This window comes from Dermacentor variabilis, chromosome 2, assembly GCF_050947875.1.
Source record: "Dermacentor variabilis isolate Ectoservices chromosome 2, ASM5094787v1, whole genome shotgun sequence".
NCBI classification, from domain to species: Eukaryota; Metazoa; Arthropoda; class Arachnida; order Ixodida; family Ixodidae; genus Dermacentor; species Dermacentor variabilis.
This window is the reverse complement of record NC_134569.1, coordinates 164,102,655-164,117,867: the sequence shown is the minus strand read 5'-3', so window position 1 is coordinate 164,117,867 and position 15,213 is coordinate 164,102,655. Positions and strand designations below refer to the sequence as shown.

The following is a 15,213-nucleotide window of genomic DNA, read 5'->3' as shown; positions in this document are numbered from 1 at the left end:
CAATGACACTTTTGAAATGCAATTTTTATTGAAGATAACCAATGTGTTAAGGCTGAGGAGGATGCACTGAAAGAGCCAGGCCAGCTCAGCTTACTGTATGTGTGCAAAATGAAGTACAGAGAAAAGTAATGTGTTAAAGTAATTGATTACTTTTTAATAATTGCTCAATTATATTTGTGGGGCAGTAAATGGTAACTGTAATCAATTATGTTTTTGAAAGAAGTCACTGTAATTGTGATCGGTAGCTTTTTTTTTTCTGTAACATATAAAAGTCTGCCATGTATGTACCCTGCACACATCTGTTAGCTGGGCACTATGCGCTTAGCTCATTTTCACGACACACCAATCTGCAGTGTTGCAAGGTGGCAATTCTTGGATTTCTCACTTTTGCTAATTTCAGTTCTGGAAAAGCATTCCATAAAATAGGGCAGTACTTAGCATAAGATTTCCATAGGTATCTAAAATTGGGTTTTTAGAGTATAGCATGTTACTTGCATACAACTGCCACCACAACATCAGTACTGGTACTTTATTCAAATCAGTTCTACCGAAAACATCATGCAACTAAAATTTTTTTAAATACACACAAGAAAAACATAATATTTATGACAAAACTTTTAGGTATGCTTAAAGAGCCATCGGCTGTAACATTTGTCAAGCAAAAGTGCACGCTCATTTTCAGCTTACACCTGTAGTCATTTTGTAGCAGTTCAAACAAATGTATTGTGTATCGCCTTCTGTCTGATTTGCACTCCAGATGACACCAGCATGCGTCTTGCACAAAAATATTCACGTATGTGCTCTCTGTTCCCTTCACACCCCATCAAGATGCCACCACAGTGGCCAGGATTTGAACCTGCAACCTTGTGGTTCACAGCACAACACCACGCACCTCAGCACTGCAAAACACTTTAGAAGCTTGTCAAATAAATGAGTGCACGGTTGACCACTTCCATTCCTATTTGGAGGATGTGTCAGTCTTTATGAATAGTTCAAATTTAGGAGTAGCAGAAAAAATATAAAAGTATGAAACACTGTTTTTTTGTTTGTTTTTTTTTACCGGCCAGAAACCACACAGAGCAATATGGGTCATCTGCCGCTGTATGTCTCTAGCGCTGACACCAGTTCATGCTTGTGCGTGTTGCCTATTTCTGTGTCCTGCTAAAACGCACCCGTTTTGTTTTGTTATCTGGCAATGCAACAAACTGCACAATTTAGAATTGAGCTGAAATCTAGGGGCCCTCTCACTGTGCAATGACTATTTTAGAACTGAGACTGAGGTATCCGTGCCAGTTTGCAAGTTACAACCTGCTAAATGTGCAGTTAAAGCAACTGGCTCACAGCAGTAGGAAAACCACCAGTGCAAATTAAAAAAAAAAAAAAGTTTCCCGGGTGACTGAGTGCAACCAGCCCACACATAAAAAGCTGCAGGCAGGACAACAACCTTTTCCCAGCTGTGCGAGAATGCTTGCACATGGTCGTTCTGCAACACTACTGCATGACTGCTGCTTTCGTGCCATAGGGCTGAGAGAGCAGCATGTACTGAATACGGACGGGTTTTCTATACATCCGGCAGCTTTAGATAAGGACTCTGTTCCTGGCCAACCGTGTCACAATACCTTTTCACAGGACAGTTATTTTTGCATTCTCACAGTTGTGATGAGAAGAATAGCCCAGAAAACATGCGCCAATGCAGCGTGAAAATTCTGTGTTCATTTAATACCATTAGAACTAAATGCCAATTTTCGTTATGCCAAATCAGTGATACGAGATATTTTGGCTAAGTTATCCTACGATCCTATATAAGTGGGATTTGTGGTTATGTGCGACATTTCTGTAGGCTATCATGGCTTTCTCTGGCTTTTTATTTTTGGTTAAATAATAAAGAAAATGAGGAAAATATAATTTGACGGGTATTCTTGCCATCTAGAGACTTTTAGCACGGCTTCATGTTCCAGCTGGCCTGGACGGGCACATGCATTTAGATCTGCAACTTTCATGAGGTGCAAGAAAAGCACAAATTCAAATAAGATCAATGTATCTGCCCAAATTAACAATTTTAGTGAGAAGTCCTAAGAGGAAGCTTTAGCTTGGAGGCTCCTATCTAAACACATAGGAAACATTTTTTTCCTGGTAACCCCTGCACCGAATTTGATGAGGTATGTAACATTAAAAAAAAAAAGAAAAGAAGAAAAAATTAATACCTAGTGAGTCCAGGAAGCAGACTTTCTATTTATGCCAAGAGTTTTTAAACAAAATCTGTCAAAAATTCCAAAATGATAGAAGAATGAGACTCAAGTTTACAACTCTGTAACTCAGCAATGAAAAAAAAATCACAATTTTGTAAACTGCCCGTAATAGTGCATCTAAAGCAGACAAAATTGATGTATTATATATCCCTGTGAAATATTAAAAAGAAAATTATGGGGTTTTACGTGCCAAAACCACTTTCTGATTATGAGGCACGCCGTAGTGGAGGACTCCGGAAATTTTGACCACCTGGGGTTCTTTAACGTGCACCTAAATCTAAGTACACGGGTGTTTTTGCATTTCGCCCCCATCCTTGTGAAATATATTACTAATTTATGAATAGGACTCTTGCAAGACCCTTGTAAATGTAAGAAATTCATGTAAACTGCAAATTAATATCAGATGTGCTCGCTTTCGATGCTCTAACGTTTAAAAAACAGAGATCTGTTCTTGGTGCAGTGTTACAGATTTGTAGAGTTTGTGCTTCTATTATTTTTTTTTCTAACTTACTATTTTTCAGCAATTTTCATTAAAGTAGTTTGCATCCTAAATCAAAATTCAGGTTCACACAGTCACTAGAATTTAACTTACTGTTTTAAATGCAACAAATTTCCTTAACACAATTGCAGGGGTTACCCCAGAAAAGCATTTCTGCATTTTACATGTATTTGAATAAGTGGCATCGCAGTTGGGCCTGAGCTAAAGCTTCTTTTTAAGAAGTATGTTGAAGGTCATTGTTTTTGCTAGTGCTTGGAACCATAAATTGTTAACATGGCACATTCAGCTGTAGACTTGGTGCTTAAATGGGTCAACACAGGCAACATGAGAGCAAATGGCTCATAATGTTAAACAGAAAAAAAAAAATTATGCAACCAGAAATTACTGCACGAGTGGCCTCGCCTCTCCTCTAGCCACAGTCTCCCATTACCGAAAGTAGCAAGATCTGGGTACAGTGAATAATGCATAACAGCTTCTAGTTCTTCAAGGTGCAAACCCCCAGTTGGCTGTATAGGGGAATTTGTTTCCATATCTATCCATCCACTGGTAAAAAAAAAAAAAAAAACAGAAATCTTGGTAAGTCAAAGAGCTACCTCTTTTTACAGCACAGTCATGAGCCTCTGCGTGCATGTTTTGTCTATAGCAAGCGACTCCCTCCCCCCCCCCCCCAAAAAAAAGAAAGAAGATTCACAGAAGATAGTGGCTCATGACGCAACGCATGAGCCAATGTCACGCCAGGTATTGCACTAAAGATAAGTACTGTACTGCTGGTATGTTTGCCTATGCATGGCATGAGAGTGCACATCACATTTCGCAGTGTCAAGACCCACATTCTCTGTGTGCTTACATGTGTAAATGCTTATCAGACGATAGCTGTGCACTTCTCTCCTCGTACCGTGGCAGAAGCAGTTCACAGCGTGAAGCCCTCACCCCTTCCAACTTCTGCGCTCCGTAACCCTGATAACGGCTATTTTTGGCATATGAAGCTGTGACATGAAATTTTTGGATACGTCACTGCTCTGGTAATTACTGGGACACAGATAACTTCAGATATGAGTTTGTTGTTAAGCAAAGTTACTAAGAACTGAGATGGGAGACACTAAAGTGCATATTTAAGCAAGCCTGATAGCAAAAGAAAAAGGGAGTGAGTGACCTACTTCAAAACACACACACACAAAAGTGGGACAGTTATCCATTTATTACCACACCTAACCTGTAATCAGCAACATGGGCAAAGTTTTTTTTTTCTAGCGGATGTGGTAAAGATCACAAAGCTTGATAAGCACGGATTATGTGCAACTCAACAGCAGTGTCCAACTAACGGCTAACCACAACATTCAACGGTAAAATTCAGCTCAAGGTAGTAAACTAAAGCAAGATGCCTGTATTCTCAGCCAGGTCAAACACCTTTGAGTGCTTCCGGATTTCTTTTTTACGCTTTGCGATTCAGGCACGAGAAGGAAGAGTTATCCGGAGCGCAGGGCGTATATGACACCGCGCGTATTGCGGTGAGCGAACGACACTGCGTAGCAAATCAAATATATATATATATATATATATATATATATATATATATATATATATATATATATATATATATATATATATATATAATTTTTCATTAAGACAGTCGACAAATTGTATTCTCCGCTGCAGGTCGTATACCTGCGAGTTTTCGTCAACAGGCTTGATGTAGCGGCGCAAGGAAAAGAAGAAAGAAAAGCTATGGAGAGCACACGTGTATAACGGAATCAACAACCTCGCCAAGGGAGTGCCCGCAACGCTTATGAGTGTCACAGAGGGCGGGGGAGGGGGCACGAACGTGCGGTGAGACGTGCCACCGGCAAGTCTTTAGCCCGTTCCTCATCGGGGTAGCCCCACAGACTGGTCTTATAGCAGGAAAAAAAAAAAAAAAAAAAAGAAGGAGACCATGCTGCGTGCATTAACCGGGACAAGAAAATCTTCAGTCCCCAAACTGTACTACTCGCACCCGGGCTTTTTTTTTTCCCCCTTTCTATCCAGGGCGTGCACGACTGGTTACATCAAGCGGAACATAGAGCATACATTACGCTGAACAGGCGCAAGGCCCGCTACCAGCTTGGACGCTCGATTCAGAGATGCCGGCGAAAGGAAACCGGCCCCCTCACCGGCCCCGCAAAGAACGGCGCGGCACGGCCAAACTAAACCAGTCGTGAAATTCGCGTTTCGCGTGTCCAAGACGGCATGTTTACGAAACGAAAGGCCACGTCGATCAGAGAATCAGCGAAGCACGAATACGAACACACGCACGTCGACCTGGTTGACCTCAAAACGAGGAAAAGTGTGTGTGCTGCGGCTAATTCAATTTGCGTCAAGCTGTAGCTGATGAATGAAACCTTCCGTTAGATCAGCGTGCAGTCACTAATGCCCCTCCGCGCAAATTCAGCCCACTTTTAACAGTGTCAACGCCAGTCATTCATTCCGATGGCTCTCTCATGCGCTCAACGAAGGTCGGCCTGCGGAGCGGACGCGTTCAGTCGGAGACCGCGATGTGGAGACAGCTTGTGACTCACCTGAGTTTGGACGACTGTGCGAGTCGGGAGTAACCGAAAGAGGGCCATCCTGCCAAAATTATTGAAGAGAAGCGGGAGTGCACGAGCTTTAGCTAGCAAGCACCGTCCAAACTCGCCGGTCGAAGCAGCCCTTAGAAGTCCACGATGGGAAAAGAAGCAGGGTACGTCAAAAATGCGAGGCCCGACGTATGCCAAATGCAACTCAAGATGTGTTGCTAATACGTGCTACTCTTCAGACATCACCCATGCTGTAAATAAATTATATAAAAACTTTTTTTTCACTTTCTTGTATAGTTAGTTTTATTTACATATTAAGTGCAATTTGAGAGACATTTGTACAAAGTACTACCAACGAGACTTCATAACTTTTGCGAACACACTTTGTGTTCAAAAAAAGTTAAAACCGATTGTTGCGTCATCTAGTAGTATAGAAACAAACTATATACGCAGTTTTTAAGGTAATTATTTACAGAATAGCTTACAATAAATTTTGTAGATCGCGCATAAGTTGCTAGTTTAAAACAAAAATTTACAATATTAAGTTGTTTTTAGGTGAGGATTTGCTAGTGTATTGTTGTGAAACTTTGTCGTAGACATATGGTTGTAGATTCGTGCTCCACGTTTTGAGGGTCTCGTGCCAACCCACTTGCGTGCGCGGCGGCGGAGCGGCTTTTCCATACGAGGCGAAGCTTGTGGAGTATTGTCGCGAGTTTACGAATCAACCATCAACCGCAAAGATCCGCACAATTCAGGCAGTAAACATCGGACGGTCGCGGAGAAAGTTGCCTTAAGCTGTTCAACATGGGTACGTGCCTCGAGCAACTTTATTTTTTTCTCCCGTCCAATCATCTCATTCAGTCTTGAGGACAGTTTTCTACTTTCGTGTAGTACGCTGCGTACCAATCGATACAGTTCGGTCAGTTTTGGGTGTAGTCGTTTCTAACCGAGGGAGCCACAGCTGCAGCCGCATGCTTTAATATTTTTTGCATTACGTTCTGCCTCAGATCGACGCGTTTGAAGAAGTCGATCAGCTTCTCGTTTTATTATCCTGTACGACGGCTCACACTTCAGTTATATTTCGACTTTGTTTTTTGGCCGGCGTTTTCGGTGATACAGCTCGCGTACCTGGGCGTAACATGTAACTTCGTATGTGGAATCGCGCGTCACTGTTAATTTAAATCGCAGTATACACACCTCCTGAAAGGTTTTCATATATCGCTGACATTTTTCCTCTTGAAGTATATACTGCTCGGTCGTGCACGCTTCCGGCCCAGTTTCTTTCTTGTACGTCGAATTCTTTCGCCGTTTTCTTCTTGGTCAAACGACCTACATTTCTGGCGCCGCTGTCCACAAGAAGGCACCTCCGCAGAGAATTGGTTACCGCAGCCGACGTACTGCTGTTCGTGCTGAGTGCAGCTGTCCGTATAGATAAACTTGGCCTTTGAAAAAATATACGCAGAAAAAAGGGCAGCTGATGCTCCCAGCATCAGAACTAGCGCTGGAAACGCGCGTACATTCATAAAAATACATGCACGCTGAAAAAAATTTCTACTACGAGAATGTGCATGTCGCAATGAAAGTGACAACGCGATTTATTCTGACAACTTATGCGATTAAAGAAATGTAATAATAATAATAAAAATTGACACACCGTGGTGCCGTTAATTGTCAGACCGCACCACGGTGTCTAATGCACCCGTACATTTATCGATGCATACTATATATTGTTGCGGGTGTCGCACATTTCACACGTGTGGTCAGTGCTATAAAATGGGCCTTAGTATTGCCACGTACGTTACGTTACAATTAATCGTTATCGCGATCGTGTCTTCTCCTTTAACAAGACACGTAAAGTAATTCATTGCATTCGCGGCAGCAGTAAGAAATGCATTCTAATAAAATCATTTTTTTTTACGACAGTCTCTGCATGCACCCGTTTACCCGTGCAGAAAAAAGACAGCTTTCATTCATTCATTTAAAGCCGTCGCCAAACTATTTGTTTCTCGTTTACCGGGGATGTATCTTTCTTTGAAAATATTGTTTCGGCCTATTTATAAACTAATTCTTCTTGCTGCAATAAAGAAAGAAGATAAGGAAGTACGATAGGAAAACACGAGAACCTTGGCGCACATTAGCGCGAGTTTTTTTCACGGCATTAACCGTGTGTTGTGCAGTGAAGCCTACTTTTCTTTGAAATTAACAAGTGCATGTGCTCTTGCGCTCTTGATCACCTGTTGCAAAATGCGTTTTTCTGGTAACAATGCATTTGTAATGGTAACGACGTTTACGATGATTCTAACTGTCGACAAGCGTAAATTGATGCATCTTTCGATGTGTACTAATATCAGACAACGTTAACCTGCAATCATCCTCACTTGGATTTCTCTCATTTAGCATCTCGCGGTAGTACTTTAGTTATAGCACTACTAATAATATTGATGAAACTTTGTTTCATTGATTCCCGTGCATCGACCCCTAAAGACCCGATGCACGGAGGAACAGGGAGAGGCAACCGAGGGCACTTTAACGTAACGGTAATTGTACAATAAGGAACATAAAAATATTATTGACCTGTGTTGGTGAAAATGCATGTGTAGAATAAAGAAAGGCTGAGAAAGCCAAGTGAGATTGTGAACTAAATAAAAAAGAAGAAGCTTGTTAGGCCCACATGCATATAAGAGACAATTTGGCATGATCACTTTATCAAACGTTCTGAGAACAAAAAGATAAGGCCAACCAACATTGACCTCAGCATCCAGAAAAGTGCGATAAAATGCAAGTAAAATAAATAGAAACACAATGAACTTGGCTAATCAGCAATTCAAATGAAAGCAAGCAGAGCTAGTGTACCAAGAAGTGCTATAGTTTTGCTTTTTCCGTCAACGGTGATGGATATGGTGCATCGTTTTTATATTGAGATTGCGTATGAACAACTTTCACTTTGTAAGAGTGAAAATCTACTGATAATGTTGGTCCCAGTTGATTCTAAAATTTGTCCTAGAAGAAAAAAAACACACATACAAGCAAATGGAGGATGACGGGGCACATGCTAAACTTTCAATTGAGTTTAGTGGCAGCTTTCATATTTTTCGTTTTGCGTGAATACAGGATGAGCCTCTGACACATGATTTAGGTAGGCTGGGAGCTGAGGCATGAACCTAGCTATGGAGGACATCACAACTTGCTTAAGATGCGTCTGTCATATGTGCTTCTGTCTCATCTTTCTTCCAAACTATATTTGATCACACAGTTCTCCCTGAATGCTTAGCAAAGGGTCCACATCACTCCTATCTTCAGGGGCAAGGGCAAGTGCTATGTCTCCCATGTGGCATGTCTTCCTACTTTCCCATTTACAATCCATCCAACCTGTGTTCATCTTGAGTGAATTGCCAACAAGAATCTCTCTTCTCACCTCAACTGTCCAGAGCTTCTTCGAAATTCTCATTATTGTTTCTCAAGCTTGAGCCACTATGAGGATGCTCTTGCTTTCATCTGCTACTTGATCAATGACAGCATGGGCTCTTGTCTGCCGACCAGTGTTGTCTAGCTTGATGACAGCAATTCATTTGTAACTAAGACCCAGCAACTTGCCCAGAGACTTGGTTCCTGCACCTCACCCCAGTGGCTCATCTCCTTTCTGGCTGACGAAAGTTTCCACGAGCATTCATGGCATTCAAGTGCAAACAAAGACATGCACTGATACAAAACATGACAAGCTCTTACCAAACTTGTATCAGCAAGCTTCCCACCTTCTACTCAGCTGTACACTCTCCTACTTTTGCAGCAGCTCTGCTGTACTTTCTGGAATCTATTAATGATCCATCCTGGGGCTCCATTCTTTTCAGTGTTTATGCTAGCAGCATTCCCCTTTCATCTGCAGTAGTCAAGACACAACGTGGAGATGATACTACTTGGACAATAAACATTTGCTTTCCCTCCACTTGTGTCTTACTGCAGTTGCGTCTCAAAACCCAACTGCTGTATTTCGTGGAAAACTGTTTCTACATCAGTCCAAACAACTACTGTTCTGTCATAAGCTTTAGTTCAGCAAACCAAGTCACACTTCCCCATAGAAGCTTGGTGATGCTGTACATGCTGCATACAGCTAGGACCTTGCCGTCATCATAGCAACCCTTGCACCAATTCTGGATTTTGGCCACCACATAGCAAAGGTGACAGCCAAGGTTGGTGGCAAATTGGGCTTTGTGTCCTAGCTATCTTCCTTTACACTTTTCACCTCCCCTTATTTCCCTCATCTTGTGTGCTGCTTGTCAATTTATGGAAGCTGTGAACTCTACCTTGTCAAGCAAGTCGAGTCTGTGTGAAGCCATGCAATGCAAGTACTGGTTCAACATGACCCACTGCTAGGCTATGACATTCCCTAGCACAGCCCTGGCTATGATTGCCTAAGCGATTAGCGAACAAGGATACAGGATAAGGAAACAAGGATATCTGCACACGCTACCCGTGAGCCTCTCCATGACTTGCTTCTACGTTGGCCAGGTTTCCTAGCTATGCAAACACTCCTGTCAACCACATCCCCTCAGAACATAAACATGTGAACAAGGGTTGTTCATTCCCACAAGCTATTTCCATGTATGTAGCTCTCCTTATGACAGTCTGCACGATCACTGCTGCTACAAGATCATAACACAACCACAGCACAAAATATAGGGACAATATAGAAGGACACACACGGAACTGACTTCCAACGGATGACGTTGGAAGTCAGTGCCTTGTGTGTCTTTCTATCTCATCCCCATCTTTTGCGCTGTGCTTGTGTTACGATGAATTACCAATGTGCCCAAATCTCTACCCTTGTCTGCTACATGATACAGTGGCACCTCAGTTCGTTTCGTGACTGATTGCGAATCGAACTGGTCGCAAACTGAAGCAGACTTTCCCATGGAAAACCATGTGAATGCAGTTAATCCATTCAGACTTCAAACAAAATTTATTCAAACACAAATATATCAAAACAGGTGTATTGTTCAGTACTTATGAAGGATGCGAACACTCTTACACTTCCTTGGTGGGAGAAACAGGCAGGTGGGTGGGCAGCAGCTGGTTATTGGTTCAAGGGAGAGTCACTCAGTAAGTACATCATGAGGATATCACTCAGGGGTGTCCTTCTTCTTTGGTCTTTCAGCTGCAAGCTGAGTTCTGACAAGAAATCTGTTCAATGACACTTGTTTTTTTCCTCTGGTGCACAAGCCTGTGAAAACCACATTGTCATTCATCATGGGTAAACACATTTGTTGCAGTTAGGTTGGAGTGATGGTTCTCAACGAAGTCCTGGCAAACTTCATAGTACTATTAATTGAATATTTCTTCTTGAACTGGAGCAATCAAACACCACACTTACATTTTAAGCTAGAAAGTCAGTACTGAGGTGAAATCGTTATTAATAAAGTGGTTTTTATATAAAACTGAATAAACGACATCATCACAATGTCACACATCGGATCTCCGTGAGCCCAATAAGCTTGTGAACCAAACTAGAGTTCGTGAAGCCAGGTAAAATTTTGCAAGCACTGCTTTTAGTGAATGAAATTGTTCAAGAAGAGAAGCATTCGTAAACCGAGCTGCCACTGTATATGTTATTTCACCACTTGCTGCTGCAACTTCTTTCGTACACTGGCTCATTATTAGTACTGTGGCCTACATCCCTGGATATACTAGGCAAGGTCAACTTTTAGATGGCTTCTGTGCACGAATTCTACTGGCCATTTTTGCGGACTTCGCTGCAATCTTTTAGACCTAGCTGTCACTTCCTCTTGTTCCAAATGGAAATACAGATTGATTGGAAATATCACGAAATGAGGTTTTCAGATATGTAATCACTATTACTGTGACTAACAGCCTCGTGCTTCCCCTATCTTGCATTGGGTGCTGTAGGCACTAGCTGCGGACGGGGCTGCCATGCTGTGGGTTGGTGATTGGTGGTGAGCAACACAATATTCCACGTCACTGGGAAGCTTAAGCAATTGAAATAGAGGACCATTCGGCCGTTGAATACAGTATGCCTGCGCAGTAAAATGCATATTGCTTGCACCGCTAAATTTATGTCACCTGCTTATCTGAAGTGCAACAGAATTGGTGAAAACATAGCAGCATTATGATGTACCAAGCTGGAGTGCTATACATAGGAGAGCCTTTGTGCCAGGTCTCTGTATGGGCAATGTAAGCGCCAAGAAAATGCTTCATCCAGGGACATTTGTATGAGGCTTTGCTGTACTCTTGTACATGCACATACACAAAAAAAAGTTCTTCGCAGATATATGTTAATCGGAGCAACTAATAACTCAATATCAGTGAAGCTGTATAGGCGAGTTTCGACGCCATTCGAAAGTACTAGGGGACTGTTTGGGTGATGAGTTATCACCGAAGCTGCCTGCATGTTCTCACTGATGCCCTGGTCACATTGCCGCTCTGGGATTCCCACGCATGCTGCATTGCTGGACTGCGCTGTGAGCTTTCTCTGCCATAGCCATATGACTGACCTACAATGTAGAGCTGATGAAAACATGATGTGAAAAACAAAAATTACGAATTTGTGACGTAATTTACGTAATTTACGTAATTTACATAATTGTTTTCACGGCCATAAGGTGCTCATTTATGTGTCATCTTTATGTATATATTATTTTTTTCTCTCTCTCTTCATGATTTATGATGGTTTCTGTTTGATGTTTTTACCAGTGCTTGTGTTAACCTTTTTGATACCCGTCCTGCATGGGCCCTAGCTTGGGCATGCAGTATTTTGTAAATAAATAAATAAATAAAAAAAGAAAATGCACAAGAATGTTGCTGTCTATTTGAGTGAGGTAATGCAAAAGAACTTATATAATCACTGATAATTACATAAAAAAATATATTGGGGATTTCGACGCAGGTCGCATTGCTGGCTGTTTCTAGAAAGGACATTTGATATGGACCATGCCACCGACTGCTGTCGATTTTCACTGTAGCCACATGAAAACAGTTGTGGAAGTCTTAAAGGTACACCAAAGTAAAACAATAATTCAGTTTGAACTGAAAAAGTAATGTTTGAAAACTCTATTGTCATTAATTTCACCATGACAAGTTTATTATTAAAAAAAGGAAATGACATTCAAATTTTCATTTTTTGAATTTCCTGCAGAAGCCCCAACGGCGATACATCAGTGTGACGGACATCACGGATTTCAAAGTATTTTTTCATATTTGGACTGTGTTGGCTCAGTGAAATTTTCTGAAGCTTACCATGTTCAGTTCTTGTCCACTTTAGAATGCAGTGCAGTTAATTTTTGCTGATAAAAACTAACTATGACCTAGCAAGTGCCATCAAAATCCGTGATGTCACAACGATCTGGTGTGGAAACTTCAAAGTAGCGGAACCACTCGTCTTTAGATTTTGAGTCTTTTCTGGTTTACCAAACCTCGTCTCATGGTAACAGTAGCTTTTTTGGTATTGCAGAAGGGTAAAATCACAGGCAAAGTCATCTAATCTTTAGTGTCCCTTTAACAGCTTTGCTGTAAGAGTGTACAGTGCTGAGAATTGGCAGCAACTTTGAGGCCTACTGATGCTCACAGTGTCAAGCCCTCTGTCACCGAATGATGTAATTTGTTTTCAAGCCGCACGCCATAGTACCTGTTGTTGCAAATCGCCTGTGCATTTCATGATTGTCCTTCGTTTTCCTTCCCTGCAGAGACTGTTCTAGGGAACCGGCCTACATCATGTGACACCTTTGTGGCCTTGCCACCGGCCACACGCAACGACTGCATCGTGTTTGGCAAGAACTCTGACCGCCCCGCGGGGGAGGTGCAGGAGGTGGTGTACGTGCCCAAGACCCATCACAGCAGTTCTACCAAGTTGCAGGTGAGGTCGCCGTACTGCTGCAGAAAAATAATACGCTAACAGAACAGCCGTGGAAGAAAGAAAAAGCTGTTAAAGGCCACCGAAGCAGCAACTGAATGCCACTGTTTAAGTCGCACTAAAGAGAGCCATTAAGTGAAGCTGTTTTAGTGAATCGCGTTTCTACAACAGGAAAATTCTGGCAGAACCCATCTCATGATGAATGTCGACATCAATGAGATTAGCATGGAAACAGTGTAGCGACACACCGTATTGCGAATGCCGAAATGCATCATGTACGAGGCGTGTATGCAGCCAGGCTTCTCTCACACGCTTCTTATTGGACACGGTGCACCATTTAGCCATGCTGGTGCGAAATCCATGCGAAGTCCTTCTGAATATTAATCAGACAAGATTCTCTGTATATATTTGGTGCAGGTAGAATGCCGCCCTTCACTGGAGGAAGCATAAAAAATTTTTGTCATCGAAGAGGTGGCATATAGCACTGGTAAATATCCAGTGACCTAAGTTGGTGTCAAAGAGTTCTTTGAACAGCATCACATACCCAGTGACCGACCAAAGTTGGTCTGACGGTTAGTCTCGAACTCAGCAGTCTCATTCTCCACCCATTAGACCATGCTCTACACATTGACTCGAGTTGCCATCAACGAGGTTCAATGAAGAGCGGCAGATATCCAGTGACCAAAGCTGGTCTGATAGTTGGTTTCAAACCCAGTTTGCTCAGCACAGCAGCCTGATGCTCTACCCATTAGACCCTGGACTACTCAATAACCCAAGTTAGTGGGCAGATGGCTAGAGAGACCGACTGATAACTACCGGAAAGTGTGTGAATTATCCTAAGAATGCTAATTGCATTAAAGACTGCTACTAACTGATGGACCGGTGGCAACGCTGCCCTGATGTTCCCGTGCCAGCTTGTTGTGATGTCGAAAATTTTGACAGTGTCGACTCTGGTCTAGTAAAATGTCTTCCTGTAGTGAAGGACATCTTTCTTTCTATAGACATTGTTCATTTTTGTGAATATTGAGCTCATATTATATTACCACTTATGACTATTTGTGAATTCTGCCACTCCTCTCGGTAATGCGTTCAGGCCTTGAGGGAGCTGACAAATGAAATGAAAGTAGCCAATGACTCCACATGGAAAATTACAAAAGCTTTCTCGGCAATAGAATGACGCAAGTACAAAAAATATTGTGGCAGAACCAATGTAATGATGACTGTCGACGGTGATGCGTTAGCATTGAATCAATGTAGCGACACAACATATTGCCGCCATCGACATGAGTTATGTATGAGACGTGTACTGCAGCAGGACTTCTCTTTTGCACTTCCCTAAGAGCAGTCGGCACCATCTTGCGCCACCATTGCGAAGCCTGAGCATGGCCTCTGAAATGCATGGAGTGCCGGTGCATGCGAATTCTGAGAAATGCGCCGTGCGGCAACCGGACTTCTCTCTCTCGCGCTTCTTTCTGGACATGCTGCACTATCCAGTGGCACTGCCAGGAAGTCTGTGCATGGCCTCAGAGATTAAAAGTGTGATGCGCCAGTGCCTACAAACGCTGAGAATTGTGCGCTCGCTTGCCACACGTTCTGTGGCACGTACTGAGCCACCCAGGTTAGCGAAACGTTCATCGAAGAGCAGCACATGCCGGTGCATTCATTGCGCGCCTCGCTAAAACAATGGTGTGAAAGGTGTTCACTGAGAAGGGGTATACCCAGTGCCTTTGTGGCACAGCCTGCTAATGCGTCAGGTTGCTGTCCTTCAGGAACCCTTGCGACATGGGTTCGATTACGCTCAGCATTGGAGAAATTTAAGGGACCTTTTTCATCATTGTAGGTGTTCGCATCGAGGACATTCATTGAAGAGCGGCGTACACCTACTGGCACATACCCATTGGCCCAAGTTGGCATCAAAGAGATTCATTTGATACCAGCACAGACTGAGTTACACATATCCTGTACACCCCAGGTCGGTGTCAAAGAGTCTTTGAACAGCGGTACTTACCCATTCCTGCATCCACGTTGACCCGTGTCAGCATGAAAGAGGTTCGT

General features: G+C 42.6%; 2 protein-coding genes across 5 annotated transcripts in view; one reads left to right on the top strand and one right to left on the bottom strand.

The window, feature by feature from the left end:
* Window positions 1-5,463, bottom strand: part of kdn (citrate synthase) — a 60,244-nt gene extending 54,781 nt beyond the window's left edge. The window contains exon 1 of the mRNA XM_075682368.1: window positions 5,301-5,463. Within this exon, the coding sequence (XP_075538483.1) occupies window positions 5,301-5,348 (48 nt within the window). The 5' untranslated portion in view covers window positions 5,349-5,463. The remainder of the gene's footprint in view (window positions 1-5,300) is intronic.
* Window positions 5,464-5,937: 474 nt separating this feature from the next.
* Window positions 5,938-15,213, top strand: part of LOC142572915 (secernin-2) — a 129,498-nt gene continuing 120,222 nt past the window's right edge. For 3 of the 4 annotated variants that reach the window (XM_075682363.1, XM_075682365.1, XM_075682364.1), the window contains exons 1-2: window positions 5,938-6,105; window positions 12,992-13,161. In XM_075682363.1, the coding sequence (XP_075538478.1) occupies window positions 6,102-6,105; window positions 12,992-13,161 (174 nt within the window). In that variant the 5' untranslated portion in view covers window positions 5,938-6,101. Of the gene's footprint in view, window positions 6,106-12,195; window positions 12,303-12,991; window positions 13,162-15,213 lie in introns of all 4 variants that reach the window. The other variant, XM_075682367.1, reaches the window with a different exon arrangement.